Genomic DNA, 21,218 nt, shown 5'->3' on the forward strand with positions numbered 1-21,218 from the left:
TCAATGTTTCTTTTTAAAGTAATCCAAAAGTACTGATATGCAATTACACTTTTTTTTTGTACATTACCTTGCACATTTAGTACATTTCCATGTATCTTGTACTCGGTACCTGGCTGGCCTACTTTCCTAAGTAACACTTACCAACACTGCACCTCCACTCCGGCAGGAGGCAGAACGGCGCCGCCTTCCTGTAGTTACAGTCGTATTTGCGGAAGTCCATGCAAGAGTTTCATGCTGGGATGGTGGCATGACAGTGGAGGAGGTATTCTTGTTGAGTTAACCTTAGTTAACAGAACAAGCAAGTTATCTAATTGTTATAAACATGTGGACAGTTTGACTTCTGGACGTGCGTTATTTGACATTGTCTGAAAAAGGAGCACACAGCGACTGTGAGCATGGCCAGACCTCTGCAGGTCCTCTCCCTCCTCTACAGGCTCGGTGCTCGCTCAGTGATGCCCTCTGTTTCTATTACCAGCTGTCGATTTGCGAGCAAAGCATTGAACAAGGCACAGAGTCATGTGCGCAGAGACAAGGTTCCCAACAGAGCCCAGAGAGACAGCGAGGAGATGTCTGACGAGGAGCTGGAGGATGTGGAGGACAAACTCCAGGTCTTGTTTAAGTAAGAGTCAACATTATTCCACCATGAAATAAACAACATGCTGTGTGGGTTGTCTTTTTATATTGCCTATAACTTTGTATTCCTGCATTTTACTTGCATCAGTATATATCTTCGCACTTTTTTTGTACATATTTGTATGTCCTAGAGTAAGTATATTGTATTGTTGGAGGAGCCTGGGATTATAATGGCCAAAAAATATCTAAAATATAACCATGTCTCCCATGTGTTTCAGTGAGCAGAGACAAAAGCAGAAGACTGTGAAATATCACATACTGAGAAGGCAGATGACTTCACCAGGAGCTCCACAGAGGAAGCTCACCTGGGATGCTATCGCGCAGATCAAGTGAGGGTCTTTCAATACTAATGAACAACTCCCAGTTCATGTAATGGACGCCTGGATATAAGTAAAACTCCTATTTAATTAATGGAACCTGGCAAAAGCCTATAGATATAGCCTACTCCAAATTCTTTTTTTAGCAGGTATGTTTTAAAAGGGTCATGTAATAACTTTAAAAAAAGAAGAAGTTGTTACATGATTTATTTGCTCAAGAAAACTGCCATGATCTTAGAGGTCTTGGTGAGTTGGTATCCAAAAACTCCTTTGTAATCTCAGTTTAACAAATCTCACTAGATGAGTTTCTCTGTCTTCACAGTATTTGTATAAATGATGCTTAAGGTGATACTTTATTTTTCAGATATCTGAAGCAGGAGCAACCAGAGGAGTGGACAGTTAAGCGTCTGGCTGAGGGTTACTCTGTCAGCCCTGATGTCATCCGGAGAGTCCTCCGCAGCAAGTTTCTCCACACTCCTGAAAGAAAGTTCAAACAGGACACCAGAGCATTGTCCGGACTCGGTCAGCAGGTGCTGCCTTCAGGAGCCGCGGCAGGGAAGGACAGGCTGAAACTGTCTGGAAACCGCACAACAGCGCTACTCCAACCTGGAAATGTTGAATCTGCCTTGGTGCCTGTGGCTGACAAGACTGTGATGCTTCGTGGTGAAAGCTCAGGATTAGTGACTAAGAGTCCTGCCCCCTTTTCTCTTGTGCCTGCCAAGTTCAGAGCTGATGTTAGTGAAGACATCCCTGTGACAACATCAATAGAAGAGGACAGCATTTACAACACAAATCCAACAGAGGAAGATGAAGAGGACGAGGAAAGCTGGGATGGACGGCTGTTCACAGAAGAAGAACTTGAAGAGATTATGGAAACGGTAAAGGCTTGCCCTGTGGTGCAAGATGGAAATGAGTTCTTTGATGCAGAGGGAAACTTTCTGTATCGAATCTGATGGCTTCCTGCGTTGGACTTTCCGCTGACCATGTGTTGATGATCAGGTTGTCCTTTTCACATACAGTAATAGATAACTCAGTGACTTGGTAAACGATATTATAACATTGCTATTAAATAAAAATCATGTGACAAAAATAGAGGAACATATGAATTTATTGGCAAACCCAAAGAAAAAAACCTCAAATATACATAAGAGAGACACAAAGATGTAACCTTGTATAGTTACAGAATCATCACAATTAATTATTAATTTATACAGCAGTTTTAAATCGTAAGAAATGCGTTACCTTTTTATGAATGCAATAAACCCATAAAAAAACCTTGCCAAGTGTCTCCCAGTTTGTAGCAGCTACATAATAACCTTGTATGGAATTTAATCTAGTCAAAGTTTCACTCAGAATTATGTATTGTGCCAAGACATGGAGAAAATAACCTATTTATTTTAGGCTATTTTCTTTGCAAATCTCTTTTGATTTAAATATCGAAATGTAACATACCGTTCAGAGGGAGCTGGTATGAAACACACGTCTGTCACTGCTAAAGGATTAATCTTAGACAACAAGAGCTACTTCGGGGTGTCACTGACAAACTTGATATGACTGGTTACACATAAGTTGATACAGATCATTTTCAGTAAATAGATGCTGGCCACACATTAGGAGGGCCTCGCATCTGACACCAGGCACTTGTATAACCACATCCAATTTACTGCACTCTGAACCTGCAAGTCACAAATAAATAAAACCTGCATGAAAGCATTGTATTTCAAATAAGAACAAATGTTAAAAAGTAGGAAAAAAAGAGAATCCCTTTAAGACTTGAAGAGACAGTAGTATGAAGATCATTTAAAAAAACAGCAGTTTTCTGTGAAATGAAACTTTCGATAATAATTCAGTGTATTTGCTCAAACTCGGATGCAAATGCAAATTAAAAAACACCACGTCCGTTAACTCTAATAGGCTACATTGTTAAATATGCTATACAACATTTCTTATTGCTTCTATGCCAAATAATATCAATGTATTCAATCATCGGAATCTGATGTAAAAAATAACTGTAGATATTTACTATCAAACTAGAATTATTTCGTACTCTGGACTTCTTTGATTCACAATTTGTAACAGTTCAAAAGTGTGTTAGTACAAAAACTGCTCAAATTACTATAAACATGATGTGCATGACTACAGTGATTATTACAGACTGATCGTTAATCATTAGGTCACATTTAGGAAAAATGTCAAATTACAAACTCCTAGCATACAAACGACTTTGTGCTTTGGGCAGTTAGAACTGCAGACATACACAAATCCTGTCTTGAAACAGACACACCTTACCCCCCTATACAGTTATGCGTAATGTGTTTCACACAATGACCATTCATCAAAAGGAACAGCTGGATAAATTAGAGATATTGTGCCAATGGGATTATTTCACATGCACGGACAATAAACTGAATCTAAACATTGTTATTGCTATCAAACCTAATGCACAAATGTAAAGCAATTTCCACTCGGGTCTTATTACTTCATCCGTGGTTCTAAATGCCATGGAGTAAAAGTACACTGGCTTTTATTCCAAATATACACTACAACAGGGGATTTCACAAATCTGTGCCAACAGAGGAGAAGGCTCAAAAACCTTACATTTACATACTCCTTGCTGTCAAATACCTTATTTAAAGCAGGGATTAAATTGTTTTGGAGAGTTATTAACCAGCTACAAATAGCAATCGTTATAACACCTAGCAAATTGTCAGAAACAGCAAAGAAGAACAGGTTTATGTACAAGTGCATGAGAAAAAAGTTCTCGGATCTTCAACCAAAATGAGAAGTATTTCCCGGAGCGCTCCCAGGTGATGGGAGAAGCAGGACCCATAATGCAGTGGTGGATTTATACAAGTAGCTTCACTTCAAACCCCATTACTCTGTCAGCAGTTTAAATTACTGCATCAGTACTTCATTCCTTAAAATAAATAAGTTAGAGACTTAAACTCAATCAACAGAATCAATAACTGAAGCACAATACTACAAGACCCCCTTCCTCCCCCACTGTGGAAATAGTCCCAGGAAGCTTCCGTACATTCATCATACTTCATAGATGACAGCAGAGCAACGCAGACTCTCCATCTGATAGCTGAGGCCAAACTTCATACTAGAAGGTGAAAGGAAGAAGTAGCTGGAGACGAAAGAGACAGGAGCAGCGGCCAAAAACTGGAAGCTCAACTGTTGCTCAGTAGCATGTCAGGTTAATCCTGCTATTCCAGCATGTCCTGTACAAAGAGAAGAAAATATCAATGAAGCCTGAAACCAAAGCAAACAAGAACATCCATTATGGTTTTATTTACACATGCGCCCAACTCAGTTACTTAAGGAGCTGTGTTCTAGGTGTAGTTAAGGACATAACTTTGTAGCGATAATTTAAAGTCATTCCCTTTTTTAAGCTACAATGAATTCTCTTACACCGGACCAATTACTGTTGTATTTAAAGATTGTATCATTTTTGAGGAAATGATATGTGAAAAAGGATTTAAAATTGCAGAGTATGACTACGGCTAATGATAGCTTATTTTTTTTCTGGTATCAGCACATACATATGTCGGCAAGACTTAGCAGTACAGAAATTCTAAATATTTATTTAACATCATTTAGTAAGAATAACATTACACTGTTTGTCCACCAGAGGGCCCTGGAAATGTTTTTACCAGTATCCTTTCAAGTGTATTACATTACTTTCTTGCCTTCTTCACCTCCACCACCTATATAAGACACATTTTATGTTACAGCAGGTGGCGGGGATGTAGTTAAAGTAGACGGCAGGACTCAAGATTCAAGTTACTTGTATCCAGCATCAAGTTGTGCTGCAGATCATTTTTTGTCTGGTTTGTTTGTTTTTTCTCTGTGTCACTTCTTTATTTCTCAGAATTTGACATTGCAAGCAGCATGCTTTAAAGAAATACACACATGTTTTGGGTCTCAGCTAACAACAATGGCCCAATCTTAATAGTACACATGTATTTGTTTTGATCTTATCCTGAGTATGAGGGAGTGAAAAGTATCCACACTGTACCTCATCTGAGTCGTCGTGAAACTCTATCTTGCCATTCTGAGTGTGGTCTGTGTCCAGGGGGTCGTCCATCCCTTCAACAGCATTGTCCTCGACATGCTGCTGCAGCACAGAGTACCTGTGAACCAGGAACCTGCAGGGCACAAAATAAATGATCCGGTAAATGTGTATCTGGAAAACACACTTAAAAGACATGATGGACATGAAAATAAATATTGAATTATAAAGATAGAGTCTGCATTCTGAACAATATATATACTATACACTAACCTGCCACCACAGACATATTTCTTGATGAAGACGACTCCGGCTGCAATGCTCAGCACCATGACGATGAGGACTGTTATCACAATGGGTGCAGACTTGGAGGAGGGACCGTCGATCTGTACAAATAATGGCAGAGGCAACTGTTAAAACTTGTGGGAACAGACACACTGAAGGCAAGCATACGACTAAAACCAATCAACATTCGTAACATTTTACAGAAGTAGGCAGAGGTACTGACCAGAAGTTCAGGGCCCACCAGGTCACTCACACACCTCTTACTGAGGTCGATCTCTTTACGCTCAGGCATCTTTCCTCCCTCGCATTTATCTCCGGGGATTTTCCTATAGCTGTGGACCAAAGACACATCAAGAGTATGATAGTTAGTTGCATATTTCCAACTGACACGGATAAACATTCAAATGCAGATCGGTCTATACAGCAGTTAATATCACCTAATGTTAATTTATCATATACATTTAAGTTTAGATCACATCCCAGTCATATTGTAACATACAATTGTGTGTGTCACCCACTAACTTTACACATGTATCATCTATTTAATATTATTTTTTTTTTTTAAAAGAAGAACATGCCCCTTTTTTATATCAAAATGCAATGTTTTTTTTAAGATCCCTCCTGTTACTGTTAACACATAGATATAAAATAATGTATACACCACTAAAGTATTCAATTTCACTGGGGAAAACGTGACAGTACAGAAGTTAAACACCAATTCACTGGGAGTTCCCACAACACACAATGGTCTAACTGGATTTTCAAGTCCAATTTCAAGTTATATAGTCTTATGCACAACATCTAAAGGGATGCAGTCACTGGCAATGAAAATCCTAAAAATCCCTCTGCCCTTGCCAATTAAACATAAATAAAAAAATGAAAGAAGATCTGTGAACCGAAAATGTCATTTTCCTTTACGGGCCGTCTCCACGGCAGCGTTAAAAAAATCTTGAAACGCTTCTGCCCATTCACTTTGAATGGGGTGACGTCACTTTTTTTCGCTTTCGCCGAAATGCATTGTGGGCAGGCGAGCGGAGATTCTCAGGATTTTCAAGATCCAAAGTTGAACAATGTTCAACTTTTGAGGCTGAGGTGGAAGCGTCAGCCAATCAAATCCCGTGTACGCAAATCTGACAGTTCAAGCTCTAGCCAATCAAACGGCGTGTATGCTGGGAGAGACATACCGCAGGTCATTTCCTCATATTCCAAAAAATGGAGGAGAAATTAGCGGTAGCGAATCAATCACCCGGTGCTTTATGACCAGACCTACCGGGATATAAACCGGAGGAGCCAGGCATGGAGGGAGGTGGCAGAGACAGTGGTAGGTTTTCGCCTGTTTTGGGGAGTTTATATCCAGTTTACTTCGGGCTTTTTTGCTTCGTATGTCGCGGGCGGGAGATTCATGTGATTGGTTGCTCGCAAAAAATCCTCAAGCTTCAGATACGCCCACCTCCAAGATTTTTTTAACGCTGCCGTGGAGACGGCCCGTTATGGTCAACATTCACTCTCAAAACATTACACAGCACCATTACAATCCTTCAAATGGAGCCTTCGAGTGTGCAAATCAATTTGTTCTTGTTTTAACTTTATTCAATTTGATCAAGCACCCGTTCAACGTCAGATCAGACTCTGAGATGCGTGTGTCCTTCTTATGATTATTTGTTTTCATTATTCCTCATTGAAAGCATGAGAGTCACTCTCCCCCTCCTCTGCTTCCCCTGACTGATCTCTACTTCCTCTTCCTCATTACTTCTCTACTCAGACAAACACTGACAGCTATCTTCTGTCACTATCTACCATAAAATGTGACAATATACGTTGTTGAATATGTTTGAATATATTGTAAATAGTGAAATGGATAAATACATTATCAAGCAGACTTATCATTATAGACTAGTTTAAGTGAATCATGTAGTGTTAATAAACACAGGAGAGGGTCCACACAGTCACTCACCCACTGGTCTGCAGTTGTTCCTCTTTGCCTTGCAGACAGAACTCCAGCACTTTGCCCTTCAGGTCCGGCTGCTCCACACACTCAGAGCTGTTCTCCTGACGGTAGTAACCAAAGTCACTGCAGAGAGACAAAATATCATGAGTAAGGGTGGAAGAAAAGCCTACATGTTCTCTTGCATCTGTAATTAATTTGATTTACATGAACCTTTTAATTTTCACAGTCATTTCTTTTCTCATAGGAAAAGTACTTTCCCGGATACGTTTACACTGATATTCAATACAAGTTTGACACATTTAATATGGAACGTTTCTCAAGTTACAGTAGTTTATGTTTTAAAGTGCATCCATTTTTGTTTGATTTTTGAGTTAATCACATTTACTTCAAATTAAAAACAATTATCGCCAGTAAGCAGTAATATTAGTATGAATTTGGGGCACATGTCTTACCACAGGAAGTCATCCAGGGTGCACGAACAGGGGGTCGGTGACGTGTTGACCTTGAAATCTCGTCCGTTCCAGCAAACAGAGTCCTTCCTGAGACGCAGGAACTTCTCTTTGTAGCCCAGCATGCAGCCATCTTTGGGGTCACTGATGTCATCAGAGTGAGCCAACCACTGCACATAGTCATCATCACCACCTGCGTTCATCAATGTTTTGTTACATATAACTCAATCAGAACACAAAATATTGACAGTCAGTTTGTTGTATCAGACATATTCTCCTGTCACGCACAGTCTCTGGTGAGCAGATCCCTGAAGTCGATGGTGATGGAGATCCAGTACTGGCTGAGGAGGGCGTCTCTGTAGCCCCAGACACTGACGTTCATGGAGCGAGCTCCCGGCTCCGAGGCCAGCCCAGTAAAGTAGATGGGTTCTTTGGTGAAGACGTAATTACGCCAGCACTGTCCTTCATCAGTAGAAAATCTGTCAAGACATTCATGAAAGTACGAACATTAGCATAACCCCAATAAATATTAAAGGTCACCTATTGTGCAAAATCCACTTGTTCATGTCTTTTATACATACACGTGTCCCCTGTGCGTTAAGAGATTCTGAAAGTTTCAGGAAAAAAGATTCTCTCTCTTTTTGTCCTGATCCGTTTATATAAAAATCTGTCTGAAAATGAGCTGATCAGATTTTGGCCACTTTATGATGTCATAGAAGCTGGGACTCCCAGCAGCTTCTACTGAAGCCTTCCGAGTAAATCGCCAGAACGCCGACACCTCCTCATCACTCCACCGCTCCTATGTTTTTTTTTGTGTTGCCATAAGTTATTCTCTCTCCGTTGGTGCGCGGGGCTAATGCTAATGCTAATAATGCTAATGCCACAAATACAATGGCGGCTTCACAAAACTTTTCAGAGTTTTACGGGGCGTGGTTTGCAATTCGCCCAGCCAATCAGAACTGGGCCACTTTTTCCCCCCAGGATAGTACCACCTCTCTAGCAGGCACTACAAATGGGGGTAAAAGTTCCCGGCACTAAGTACTCTTTTTGGTGTGAACGCAACATAAGGGGTACTAACGGAACTAAAGGGGAAAAGTACGGGGGAAAGTACTCCGGTGTGAATGCGGCTAATGGGTGATCTGTTTGGTATTTCAAGCCAAACACTTCAGAGACATGTTTTGTATATATCTGAGACCTATAATATATTGTTGAAAATCTGTTAAATAGGGGACCTTTAAAGTAAAGCGAAACCATATGTGAGAGAGTTGTACTGCATGCAGTTTAATACATATAAATCAGGTAAAGACAACAAATAGAGACTCAAAGCATCAGCAAACAAACTGATCCATTCCCTAACAGAGACTCACTTGATGGTGTTGATAGGTTTATTGGGGCTTTGCTCCACAGCAACCAGCAGCCCTCCAGAGTCCAGAATAGCATAGTGATGGGGCCCATCCAGGGCCTTTAGCCATGTATACCCCCCATCATCAGACACATACACATCAGGCTTCATCACTGAGATGGCATCCCCAACACTCCCTGGTGAGATAGAAAGTGGTCAGAATGTATTTTTGTATTTTGGAAACATTCTTGGACCATTGTTTAAAAAAATTATAATGGTATAGAAAGCTCTGAACTGAGTTACCGTGAGATATGATGAGGCCCACAGCGTTTGGTTCAGTCAGAGGCAGCATGGGGACGTTCAGCTTCATAGCAGTGCTGTAGGCCGCATGGATGTGGAGAGTGCACTGTAGACACAAACACATCAATCTGAATGTTTACAGTTCAAACACGGTAGAGGTTGAAATAATACATTTAAAAAAAGAAATACTGCCACTTCTAATGTGCTGTGTTTAGCCTTTTTGACACTACAATACAAAAGCTAGTTTATCAATACTTATTTCATCAAAGTACACAGTTTCTATCAAGACTGATCTACTTTCTATCTTTGTTTCTTTTTCCTCTTTTCTCTGTTTACCTTGTCTGGGTCTTTAGCTGTAGCATCGCACTTGCTGTTGGCAGGTTTCCTCAGGGGAACCCACTCCCCTCCCTGATCAAAGGACACCACAGACTGCACAGAGTTATCTGGAACAACAAGACATCATATTCACAGGTAGTCTTCAACATTTAGCTAAACAATATGTTTCATTTCTGTTCAGTGTTCGACATTTTTTGTGGGGCAGTTTAGTAGGAAGTAAAGCACGTTTTATTTAAAGAAGCCATAATAAATGTCAGATATGATATTAAGTACCATTGCATTTGAAATGTGTGTGTGAGTGTGTGAGTGTGTGTGTGTGTGTGTGTGTGTGTTTCTTTCTTCTTTCTTAGATGAAACACACAGTAATAATGTATACATTGGGCGAAACACAGAGTAATAATAGATACATTTGGCAGGATGAAAACGGAAAACTTGGGTTAGAATTTAAGAAAAAGGAACAAGGAGATTTGTAAACAGACCATTTAGAGCGCCGCAGACAAGATGGAGTCAAGCTTTAGCTGGTGATGTGATATTTCTAGTGAAGTGTCAGCCAGCTGCATCAAAAAAAGCAGGACATCTAACACTGAACAGCTAATTAAATATTGATTTAACGCCCTGCCTCTGGTATGTAATGAAGAAGTAATATGTGTATGTCTTTCTAAGGGGAGTTTGAGTACAGGCATGTGTTTGCTATCCGTTTACCAACCACAGGCATATGAATAGAACTACCTTTCGCCAAAACGCTGGTGAAGAATACTCCTCGCAGGGAAGTGACATTAGTGAAGTCGGTATCGCCCCCCGTGGTGGTGTAAAGGTGGCGCTCCAATGACTTGGAGTACACAGTGCCCCGGTCATCTGATACATAAATGGTGCCAAATCCTGTATCTGTGGATGTAGAGAAGAAACAAATGAGTTTACACATACTGGAGAGAAAATCCATGTGCTGGGTTTTATACATTAGGTGATCGTTTGAAATGATATAGTATTGGAGTTTTTTTTTTTTTATCTACATAGCCAAAAGTACATGCTTTACATTCTCTACACGCTGCCTCCTATTCCTAAATGGTGATGCTTTTCACAAGGAAACAGGTGAGTTTTCTGCACAGACTGACCTCCAGGCTCATCGACGTGCATGAAGACCATGTCGTCGTTGGCTGCCAGGATGGAGTAGAACTGCTCGTGCCCAACAGGGGGCAGCTGGGCCATGTTCCACTTGTCACCCTGGTCCACTGACACATGGATCATCCTGAGAGTTCCCTGCAGAGAGACAGGCGAGAAATATTTTGACTCTGGATGCCAGATCATGTTTCCTTATCTGCTGGTTACTAGGACCTGATGTATACTGACCCTGCCTGTCATCACAGAGGCAAAGAGGAAGCGTCCACCCAGACCGAAGGAGTAGATCTTACTAGCGACTGTCTTGACGGTTTTACCATAGTTGCTAGACCTCTTCAGATCCAGCATTCCCCGATCCACTGGAAAAATAAACAATGGACTACTTTGAAATACATTTTACAAGAGTTACTTAATAGTTGCATATAGCATTTAAAAGAAATATGACCCACAATCATGAAAATAAGGATATATTTATAAATATTTAGCTTTTTCATCTGTTAAAGTAATAACATATGCATAAAAAAACATAAGTATTTTTAGGTTTTGCTTTAAAGGTCCCATGTCATGCTTTTCCGGTTATTACTCGTCCCCTTGTGTGTTATGTAGGTTTTTATGCATGTACTGTAAACGGTCTGCAAAGTCACAAACCCTCAAAGTACACCCTGTAGCGAGTAAAACTCTAACACAGAAAATACCTGTCTATGCTGCCCCAGAACGCCTCGTTGGAGATTTCTCTTTTTCTTCCTGGTACTAAGTGACGTAACGACGACTCAAATGGTCCCATTGGTCCAAATGGACCAATCCGTGGAGCCATTACGTTACGTCCGCGGAGCCGTTAGGTTAAGTCCGTGGATTGGTCCAAATTGACCAATCCGCGGACTTCCTCACACACACACACTCAATCTTTTCTCAGCTGCAGTTCCGCCGATTTCTCCTCCCTGAGACGGCGGGACGCGGCGAGGCTGTGAGTCGGTGTGTGAGCACACACACAAACTCCCAGCCAGGCTGCGGGTGTGTGTGTGTGTTCGGGCTGGGTTTCGCTGTGTCTTGCTGTCTCGCAGACGGCCACTGGGCTCATAGGGAGGGGGGGGGCAGGAGCTCCAACAAGCCGTGTAGGACAGAGAGTGAATACACATACTATCCAGAGATGTTGTATGAGAAACCAATGCGATTTTGGAAAATGGCACAATATAAATCTATTTTAGTATACCTCAACAATGGAATTATGATCAGTAGAAATGGCCATGACATGGGACCTTTAAGAAGGGATGACTTACCGCAGGATCCATTCCGGCTGGATGTGAAGAAAATTGTATTTTTCCTTCCCCTGGTATCACAATGAAAAGAAAGAATTTCAGATAAGCAGAAACACCCATTTTAGCCTCCAAAGTCAAGGACATTTAAGCTTACTACAGTAGATGTATAGGGATTTGTTGATGTTAAGTATGTGACAAATGCTCACGTTTCAATAAACAACAAAATCAGCACAGAAGAAATCAGAGGCCTGTACTACGAAGCCGGATTTTCGCTTAGCCGGCTGACTTCAGGGAAAACTCGGGCTTTCCGGTCCTACGACGCTGGTTCTCTTTTTAGCGGGCTAGATCTCCATGGTAACTTATGCTGAGCGGCTAACCTCCTCGGGAGGAGGTTAGGTTGCAGGCTAAGAGATCAACTCAGTGAAAGCACCGCCTGCTGACCAATCAGAGCTCCGTGTGCGGAGTTTAAAGCTATCAAGTCATATTACAGGATAGAGGAAATACAGAAAAACTGCCGTTGCAGGAAAGACGGCCGGCAAAAATCAACTGACTGTGTGAACGTGAACATTAATAGAATATCCCCTCCTATCTTCAGAGCAATCTGACTATTATAACATTAGCGTTAAGAAAGCTTACTTAAATATCTGCCACGACATAAGTAACCGGATCAGAGTAACATTAAGTACAGTCCGCGGCACTGTGAGTGCAGATGTCGATGTGTCCCATTATCATTCATATCACATCACATCATAATGTATCATATATTTCCTTATCTGAGTCAGCTTCTTGAGCCGTATCTGGCCGTGCAACACTCACAGTGTCACATACTGTATGCAGAAGTATTATTTTAAGCAACACATTAAGTTGATGAAACACTCGAGTCAAATGTAATTAAAGTCAGATACACTCGTGTCTTGGACGGGGCAGTGATATCATAAACCTGTTAATGTACGCATTCAAACGCTTTTTCTTTTACCAGCTGTATTCACCTTGCAGGTGCAGCTATGTGGCTTTTATCCTGGATAAAGTGTTTAAGTCATGGATGTTTAAAGTTTAACTTCTTCATATTTGACTAATATTAAAGTTCACTTTTCATTCAGGAAGTATGACGCTGCGCTGTCAGTACGCTTGTCCATGTTTGAGATTGGTCGAATGCTCCAAATACCACCCCTTTCATGTGAACGTGCACCTAACTAGATAGGACACGGCTGGCTTGAGCGATCCACTTGATAACCAACGTCGTAGGACCGTTTAGCGAGAGCGCGTATGTTTTGGATTGGGCCAACCGGCTAACTCAAACATATCCAGGTTAGGAAAATCCGGCTTCGTAGTACAGGCCTCAGGTCTCTCAGGATTCCTAATGCATCCTCTGTTTATTCCTATAATAGGTTTTGCTTCATAGTGAAAATAGACATTGCAGGACATGGATTATCAAATGCAAAGACAGCTCAGTCATGCCCTTACTAAATATTTACAGTTTTTTTAATGTTGTGCTTTGACTTTACAAAGCTCCTGTCCAAGATTAAAATGACCTAACTTCCTCGAGCTTGTTCAAATGAACATCTTTGGGATAGTAATAAAAGTTGATGTTTTATGAACACTGTCATGTACATGCAGTTTTTTTACAGTGACTTTGAAAACACAGCTTCAAAGGTAACAATATACAGTATTTAGAGCTGCAAAGGTTACCAAGCAATACAAACCAGGAAGTAACTCTAAATCAACAAGAGTGCTGCAAGGGCTCGGCCTCAGCTGACCTGGTTTTACAGTCACCGACTGTAATGCAATGCAGTTTTACTGCCTATTTTGGAGCAAAGATACAAGTCTTTGAAGGAAAATTATGAACATGTTGTCATTGAGGTTATTGAGGTAAAAACAAATCAGCATAACTGTCAAAACAACACTCTGCTTTCATCCTACCTGTAATAATTATTATGTTGGAGGAACTAAAACAAAAGAAAAATATGACTAACAGATCCTATCACTTCTTGAATCGTTGCCAGTTGACAGACCAATAAGAATGCCGTCTTTCAACTACTCCCTAATCTCACTGAATAGAAATGTTTACCTGAGACACATTTGGGGATTTTGAGTTACACTGCTGTTTGTTCACTGAGCACCTGACAAAGGTGCTTATATCCTCAGTTTGCCTCGTCTCTTACCATTTAACAAGACACACTGTGTCTTGGATCTTTTTCCAGTTGCTGCCAAAATCTTCAGACAGCCACAGTTCATTCTGAAGACAGAAAAAATAGATTTATTAAGTAATTCAATATTGGTTCAACTGCACTGTTGACTCAGCTCACACAGAACTTGGTACAGAACATGAGTTGCCCATAAATAACCTTGACATGTTAATACAATTATTGACCATTGTTTTTATTCTTTCTATGAGGGAGTGAGGTTAAGGCCATTGCTTAAGGGTTTTAAACCAGGTCACGCAAAAGGTTGTTTACTCTCTCAAATTAATGACAGATCTCTTATAACTATGAGATACACACATACTGTAAAGCTTTTAAGGTTTATATGGACAAACTTACTTAAATCCCATATTGTAAGTTCCAAACAAAAGCTATTTTTAATGGATAGGATAGATAGATAGGATAGATAGTTTCAATGCTTTTTTTTTTTACTGGTTTTCAAAAACCGTCGATTTAATAGGAGACAATAAAGAGAGCATATAACCCCTTTATTTGTACATTTTTATACACACCATTGGCTCTAAGTATCAATAGACTTTATGGTACTTTTTACTTGTTTACTGTCTGTTGATTGTCACATATTATCATATGTTTGCCCTTGTTTAAATGTTTAATTTGTAGATGTATGAAATGTGCTCTATAAACAAAGTTATAAATAGCTTCTAACTCTTACACTGTTGCTGAGGACCAGAAGCACATTGGAATTGTCAGGGTTGTATGTGATCTGCGACAGGGGGATGAAGGGCAGGTCGCGGTGGATGAAACTCTTTCCAAAGTCTTCAGAGACAAAGACCCTGGACCCAAGACCTCCAGAAACTTCTCCTGTCAGGATCACCTACGAGCCAGAGATCAAAATGTAGACTGATGAAACCAAACAAAGGCTAAAGGTATTTTACAGCTCGGCACGTCAGAGAAGTACAACATTTGATGATGAGGACATGACTTACTTTCCCACTGTTCCCGATAGCAATGCCGAACTCTGACCTGATGAAGGTGTTGTTGATGAGGGACGTCACATCTTCGAACGACTTCCCGTAGTTTTCACTAGCACATAAAGGGTTGCGGTTGATGTAAATGCAAATCAAATGCAAAGCATGAGTTTTTTTTTTCCAGCAGGACTTACCTTCGATAGAGTTTTGACTGCCCGAGTCTAATCATGAAGAAGGGCACCTGAAAGGTCGTCAAAGCCAGAATGACCTGCCAAGAAAAGAAGGTTTAGCTTTAAGAAAGTGGAGCCTGGATCTTTTATTTAGGTAGATCAGACCCTTATGTGAGGGGACTCATTATGAAATCAACAAGGTTCTTTGCAAGCAGACTTCACTGTCACTTTCATGCAGTTCACTCAATATTCAAGCAAAGTGTAGTCTGCTCCCGTCACAGAGAAACAACACTGCAAGAGAGACAGGTTTGTGCAAAAAAACTGAAGAAAATAACACTCACCCCAGTGCCATCTCCAACCCAGGCCAGCGACACTGACCCACTCAGGTCATTGAAGGTATACTGAAGAAAGATTGAAAATAAACATATTACAAATCACAGCACTAGTTGAGCAGTATGTCTATATCTGTAGAAATACTTAAGGTTTACTTTAAGTTGAAAAGAAGGTATAAACCTACTAGGGCTGTCCTAGACTGCAGAAATAACACATTGTTGTGTACATTTGTTGCTGAATTTAGCATTCCATTGTTCTGAATGAGAGATAAAACTCTTACATTTCTAACTATAGTTTAAAAACAGTAGCTAATATCGGTAAAATGTCAACGCGTGCAGCATCTCAGGACCCCGACGAGCGTCTGAAGTGTGCTTTTTGTGTACCTTCGGGTCAATAATGTGGCATTTTTGGCAGATTTACTAAAGGTGTGCAGCTGCTGCTCTGAGGACAGATCAGGCTGAATTTACAATGGGCCTTAATGGAGACATGTTGAAAGTCTTTGTCACTTCATGCCCTCAAGAGGCATTTTGTTTAATTTTTTTGCTTAATTATTTTTTATTTTTCAAGCTAAGAGATGTTTTCCTACAATTCAAGCATACAATTATGTCCCAGGAGTGTAGGGTTTGGGAATTAAGGCAGTTTAAAAAAAGAAATGTAAGGCGAATGTCAAGCTGTCCTCCACTCTAGCTTTGATATCACGCACCCTGATGTGCTGTTTACACGAGAACGCAAACGGCTGTATCCGCTACTTTTCTCTTTCGTATAGCCCGTTCGTTCACACGAGGCCGTAACGGAAACGCGGAAACGGACCCCGCAAACGATAACGGGTCCCAAGGTGGATAGATCTGCAAACGGAACGCTCTGGGGGGCCAAACGGCTCTGTGTGTACGCCCTATACGATCATTTCCTGATAACGATGAAGCCATAGCCCCACCTCTCCCCACCTCTGCTGCTCACTGCTGTAGCATGGTCAGTAGCTACTGTCAGTAGCTACTGCTAGTGCTACTGCTACTGACCATGCTACAGATGTTAGTGCAAAATCTACAGCTCCTCTACCACAACCATCAGCAACAAGTGGACATGGAGAATTACATGAACTACATGTTGCTAAATCCACTGCGGGGCATAAACAGAAGGGTAACCATGGCAACCATGCTTGGGGGTCTTCTTCGCTGCTTTTGGTGTATTTTGTGGCGAAAGTACAGCGCCACTTACAGGCCCGGCATATGTACTACAGCGTCTCCAGCGCTCCCGAGCGGTCTCGTGTGAACGGAATACTTTTTTGATATCGTATTCGGTTCGTTTGCGTTTCGTATGCGTTTGCGTGTAAATGGGGTCTAAGCCTTAACGAGCTGCGCAATACACACTACTGTTAAAATCTGAAGAAAGCCTCTTTACCAAGCTCCAAACTAAGTTAAATATCTCAAAAAGTGTAAAATATATGAAAAATCTGAAGAACAAGTGTTATAGCTGAAGGTCTTGTGATCATTTTAAAGTTGGAATGAAGTCTCTAGCTGAAAGTATGTGGAAGGAGTAGCAGTTGGCGCACGGTGTAGGTAAAAGAGGATTTGAAGGTTCCTCCCATTGAGTTACATGTTAAAAAAAGAGTTTAAAAAGCTGAATATTTCAAAACGTATAACATATTTTGAAAAAGTTGAAAGTTTCCTATCATGTGCTGAAAAGGCTGAACATTTTGATATTTGAATGGTTTCTGTAGCTGAAAGTAGGCTGAAGTTAATCGACGGCAAAATATTGGTTGAAAGAAGAAGAAGAAGAAGAAGAAGAAGAAGAAGAAGAACTATAGTGGAATGCTGTAAACAGCATTCACACTAATTAGTCTACTAACACTTTTACGATTTTGCCAGCAAATTGATTTGTTTAATGGATCCACAGACATGTTTCTTCCACAAAGACTCATGCTAAAGTAACACGAGATGTGCTTATTCTTGGAAATAAATCATTCTGCAGATAAAAATGGTGAATGGACTCAAGAAATCTTAGACGACAAAGACCAAAACAACAAATTAGGCAACTGATCAACTTAAGAGTTAACAGTCCTAGCACTGACCACACAACTACAAACTGAAGTCAAATTGTGCATTTTACAATTTGTTTTGCTCTGACTGCTACCGTGCTTCCTTCCACTGATGACAAAGTAGAAACTGAAGCACCTCTTATCAGACCACACAAGCATTTCAACAGGCGGAAAGCTCCAGTCAAACTGCTTTCAGGAAAGACCTTTGAACATAGCTAATGAATACCACATTAAGACCTGAGGACAAGAAACAGACTTTGCTTCTGTTGATTGTTTTGTGCAAATCAAGTCAATTTAGCAGTAGGGCTCAAACTAAAATACTTGACCAACTGCCTAATTAAAAATTGTATTTGTGAAACTTTTTTCCCATGTTCTTCAACCATGTGAACACTCACTAAGTGTTTCAGGCAGGTCTCTACCAGCAGTTCATGCTGTAAGCAGCTCCAGTACCAGTGGGACCTGCAACATTAACTCGTGGGGAATGACGAAGCTGAGCCTCCAGGAATTCTGTCGACTTTAGATTACCAGGGCAAGTATACAAAAACTGCGATGCAAAGTTGATCACATGGCAATGAGGAACTAGGCAAATACACTGGACTCTGCTGAGGTCAGCCTCCTGTTTAGGAAAAGCATAGTTGCGTAGATACTTTATAAGCTGCATTAATTTCACTTTCTGTGGAAAGCACTTAAACCATTACACATCTGTTGAGACCAAATGTAGCCTTCTCCCCTATTCAGGATTTAAGAGATAAAAACTAAATGCTGTAGTCTCTTGGTATCCAGCAGACTTCCTGCTTGCTAACTCCTTACACCACCACACAAACACAGCTTTTAATTACAAAATAACTACCACACAGCCAGTCACATGGATCCCACTGGGCCAATTTCCCAGTCAACATTAAGGCAGATTCACTGTCAGTGAAGCAAAGAAAAGTGGGATCCACAAATACAGAATACAGCTGCATCCTTAACAAGAATAAGATATAGGGCATGGCAATCATTGGAGCATTTGAAAGGTAAACCTGTCTGGTAGTGCTTCAGTGCAGCCTACGTAGGTCTTTAAGCATGAGGAAAATAGGCGTTGTTACTGTTTCACCACACTGTATTCCACTGCACCAAATGCTAAAGAGAAATCATGATGTAAGGGAAGATGGTTCCAAGCAAGTCATTTCCAGGTTCTTTAAAAAAAAAATAAAAAAAAAACAGAAACACAGTGCAATATCTTCGGGGTTAAGTCTACAGTTGAATGGAAACAGGCCGCCAGGTTTCTAAAAGGCACATGATAGCTGATTAGGCCTATTATTGTTGCACCTGGTTAGCACCTGCGCATCCTCTGCGTTACGCTCATTTAATTATCAGTAACAGGACCTCAGTTGGTAACTTACACTGTGGGTGTTTTCTGCTAACTTGGTGTCAGCTCCTTTAATTGCTTTGCAGGAGTCGCCCTGCTCGGTGCTTCTTCGTTGTATCTTGTGGATTGGTGATGCAGCCAGCCATGCAGGCAGAGCTCTCTTTACGATGTTCGCTGCTTGTGCTTTAATGTTTGAATGCCTCGCAAAAAGCGACTGTCCGAAAGGGTTGGATTCCAGCCTAGAATCTAGACCGGCTGCGAAAGTGAAAACGGATAACAGCAGGGCACCGCGCAGCAAAAGTCCCATCCTCGCTGCTGGTGTCAACGGCAAACAAAACAAAACAAAGACGAAAAAACACCCCAAAACAAGTCTTTGTTTATCCTGGTCTTGTCTGGAAATTGAAGGTCGCTACAGCTCTGCCGCGGATGACATCAACAATACAGTAGTCTCCTCCTGACAGCGATTATTTCGGGCTTTCAAAACACGGAGCGCCCTCAAAGCTCCGTCTATTTCCCCGCGCAGCAGCAGAAACTATGTCAAAAAACGAAATTTTGTACCGGAGTATTAACAGCGAATATCCGCGCAGCACTCCTTAGCCACGATCAAGCAAATTGTGTCTGCAGGTTGTGGTTGTAACCATGTAATGCTATATGCAGAGAGACGACTCTGTGATTGGCTGTTCTTCTGTTCCGGTCCACCAATCCGCTTTTGAGGTTTTGAGGAGGCGGGACCTAACAGAGGAGCGCGATTACAGTAGCTGTCAAAGCCTGTCAAGATAGGTTGAGCATTACTATCATGTAACTCCATCCATCCAGAAATCAATTCAAATGTGATTTTTTTTTACAATTGGTTACATTTTGGGAGACAATAAACGTGTTATTTAAATACAGGTGGGCTAATCTAAAAGGGGGAGAATACAGAGTAAGTGCTGCTTTATAATTCATTGGCTCCGCCCACCTGGCTCTATCACTCAAAAGTAATAAAACGAATAGTTTGTTTTAAAGAAAAATATATGCTTTGTGTGTGATTTGTTAAATTCCCAGTGTTGTTGAATATGTTGTACTTTAACAATCTGAAAAGCCTTTCCCCAAGCATTGTTTCTCCTGCCATATAATAATTGTAAATGACAACGAAGTAAAAGGAATAACGCAATTAATTTGATAGTTAAATTCGATAAATAAATACTTTATTTCATGTTATATTATAATCGTTAAATATGGCATGCTTTAATACAGTTTGTTTTATATGTTAAACCAATATGCGTAGGCCTATGTGTTGTTTCTTGTGCCTACACTGTAAGAAACGTACCGTGAAATTCACAGTATTTAACTGGCAGCAATTGACAAGTTACTTACTGTAAAATGAATTACAGTAAGTAACTTGTCAATTGTTGCCAGTTAAATACTGTAAAATGAATTACCGTCAAATAGAAACTTTAATGCTATAATTTTAAGTTACAGTATCAGTATTGTAACTGTAAAAGAATTTATTATAGTATACATTTGACACAATTTTAAAGCTCACCAATAACTGCAGGGAGACTGCAAACAATACATTTTAACAATGTATTCTTAATTGTTGAACGGTATCAAGAACATGTATTTTCTTGTGCTAAATGATAAATATTTTCATCCATAAAACAATCGATATGAATATCCAAAAACATGGAGATTGGATTTTTAAAACAGTGGCGATAACAAATTAACACAAAAAATATGAAGCCATTTCTTCTGCCAAGCCATTTTAGAGACGTGCTGTAGTTGAAAAGGTGTCACAACCTCGACACAAACTGGAGAACCCAAATGCACGACCCAGAGACACAGTCTTGAATGTAACAAAAATTGTCTTTTTAATGTCATTGAACAGAAAATCCCTCTTAACGGAGTAAGTACTGGAATAACAAAAAAAACGCTCACAAGGAGGAAAAAACTAAGCATAACAAAAAGAGAACTTAAAGGGGACCTATCATGCAAAATGCACTTTTGTACGTCTTTTATACATGAATACGTGTCCCCGGTGTTCCAGGGAACTCACCAAGTGTCAGAAAACACAACCCTCTCCATTTTCGTCCATACCCAAATCTCTAAAAAAGGGGCTGCAACGGATCTGATAAAAACTGATCCAGATTTGAACACTGTCCTGACGTCAGGCCAGTGGCGCTATGGCTATTGGGCCAACTCCACCAATCAGGAGGAGAAAGC

The 21,218-nt window shown here is 40.6% G+C and overlaps 2 protein-coding genes across 2 annotated transcripts; one reads left to right on the top strand and one right to left on the bottom strand.

The window, feature by feature from the left end:
• Positions 1–167: 167 nt before the first annotated feature.
• On the top strand, positions 168–2,042 carry ngrn (neugrin, neurite outgrowth associated). Its single transcript, XM_034144910.1, has 3 exons — positions 168–619; positions 852–962; positions 1,315–2,042. The coding sequence occupies exons 1-3, from the start codon at positions 396–398 to the stop codon at positions 1,901–1,903; spliced, it is 924 nt and encodes a 307-aa protein (XP_034000801.1). The 5' UTR covers positions 168–395; the 3' UTR covers positions 1,904–2,042.
• sort1b (sortilin 1b) lies at positions 2,041–19,642 on the bottom strand. Its single transcript, XM_034144909.1, has 20 exons — positions 19,051–19,642; positions 15,639–15,698; positions 15,322–15,395; positions 15,146–15,242; positions 14,872–15,033; positions 14,160–14,233; positions 12,019–12,068; positions 10,973–11,100; positions 10,738–10,882; positions 10,355–10,510; positions 9,626–9,732; positions 9,293–9,395; positions 9,015–9,186; positions 7,936–8,126; positions 7,651–7,840; positions 7,205–7,321; positions 5,474–5,582; positions 5,239–5,351; positions 4,972–5,101; positions 2,041–4,174 (listed from the first exon to the last, which is right to left on the bottom strand). Exons 1-20 carry the CDS (start codon positions 19,321–19,323, stop codon positions 4,160–4,162), a joined length of 2,466 nt encoding a protein of 821 aa, XP_034000800.1. The 5' UTR covers positions 19,324–19,642; the 3' UTR covers positions 2,041–4,159.
• Between the last annotated feature and the right edge of the window lie 1,576 nt (positions 19,643–21,218).

The sequence above is a fragment of the Trematomus bernacchii genome, unplaced genomic scaffold (assembly GCF_902827165.1).
Source record: "Trematomus bernacchii unplaced genomic scaffold, fTreBer1.1, whole genome shotgun sequence".
Classification (NCBI taxonomy): Eukaryota; Metazoa; Chordata; class Actinopteri; order Perciformes; family Nototheniidae; genus Trematomus; species Trematomus bernacchii.

Coding starts and splice junctions, on each gene's coding strand:
- ngrn (XM_034144910.1), top strand. CDS start 396: ATGGCCAGACCTCTGCAGGTCCTCTCCCTCCTCTACAGGCTCGGTGCT. Junction 620..851: donor AAACTCCAGGTCTTGTTTAA/GTAAGAGTCAAC, acceptor CATGTGTTTCAG/TGAGCAGAGACAAAAGCAGA. Junction 963..1,314: donor GATGCTATCGCGCAGATCAA/GTGAGGGTCTTT, acceptor TTTATTTTTCAG/ATATCTGAAGCAGGAGCAAC.
- sort1b (XM_034144909.1), bottom strand. CDS start 19,323: ATGGGACTTTTGCTGCGCGGTGCCCTGCTGTTATCCGTTTTCACTTTC. Junction 9,396..9,625: donor CAGCTAAAGACCCAGACAAG/GTAAACAGAGAA, acceptor TTGTGTCTACAG/TGCACTCTCCACATCCATGC. Junction 7,322..7,650: donor ACCCTGGATGACTTCCTGTG/GTAAGACATGTG, acceptor GTCTCTCTGCAG/TGACTTTGGTTACTACCGTC.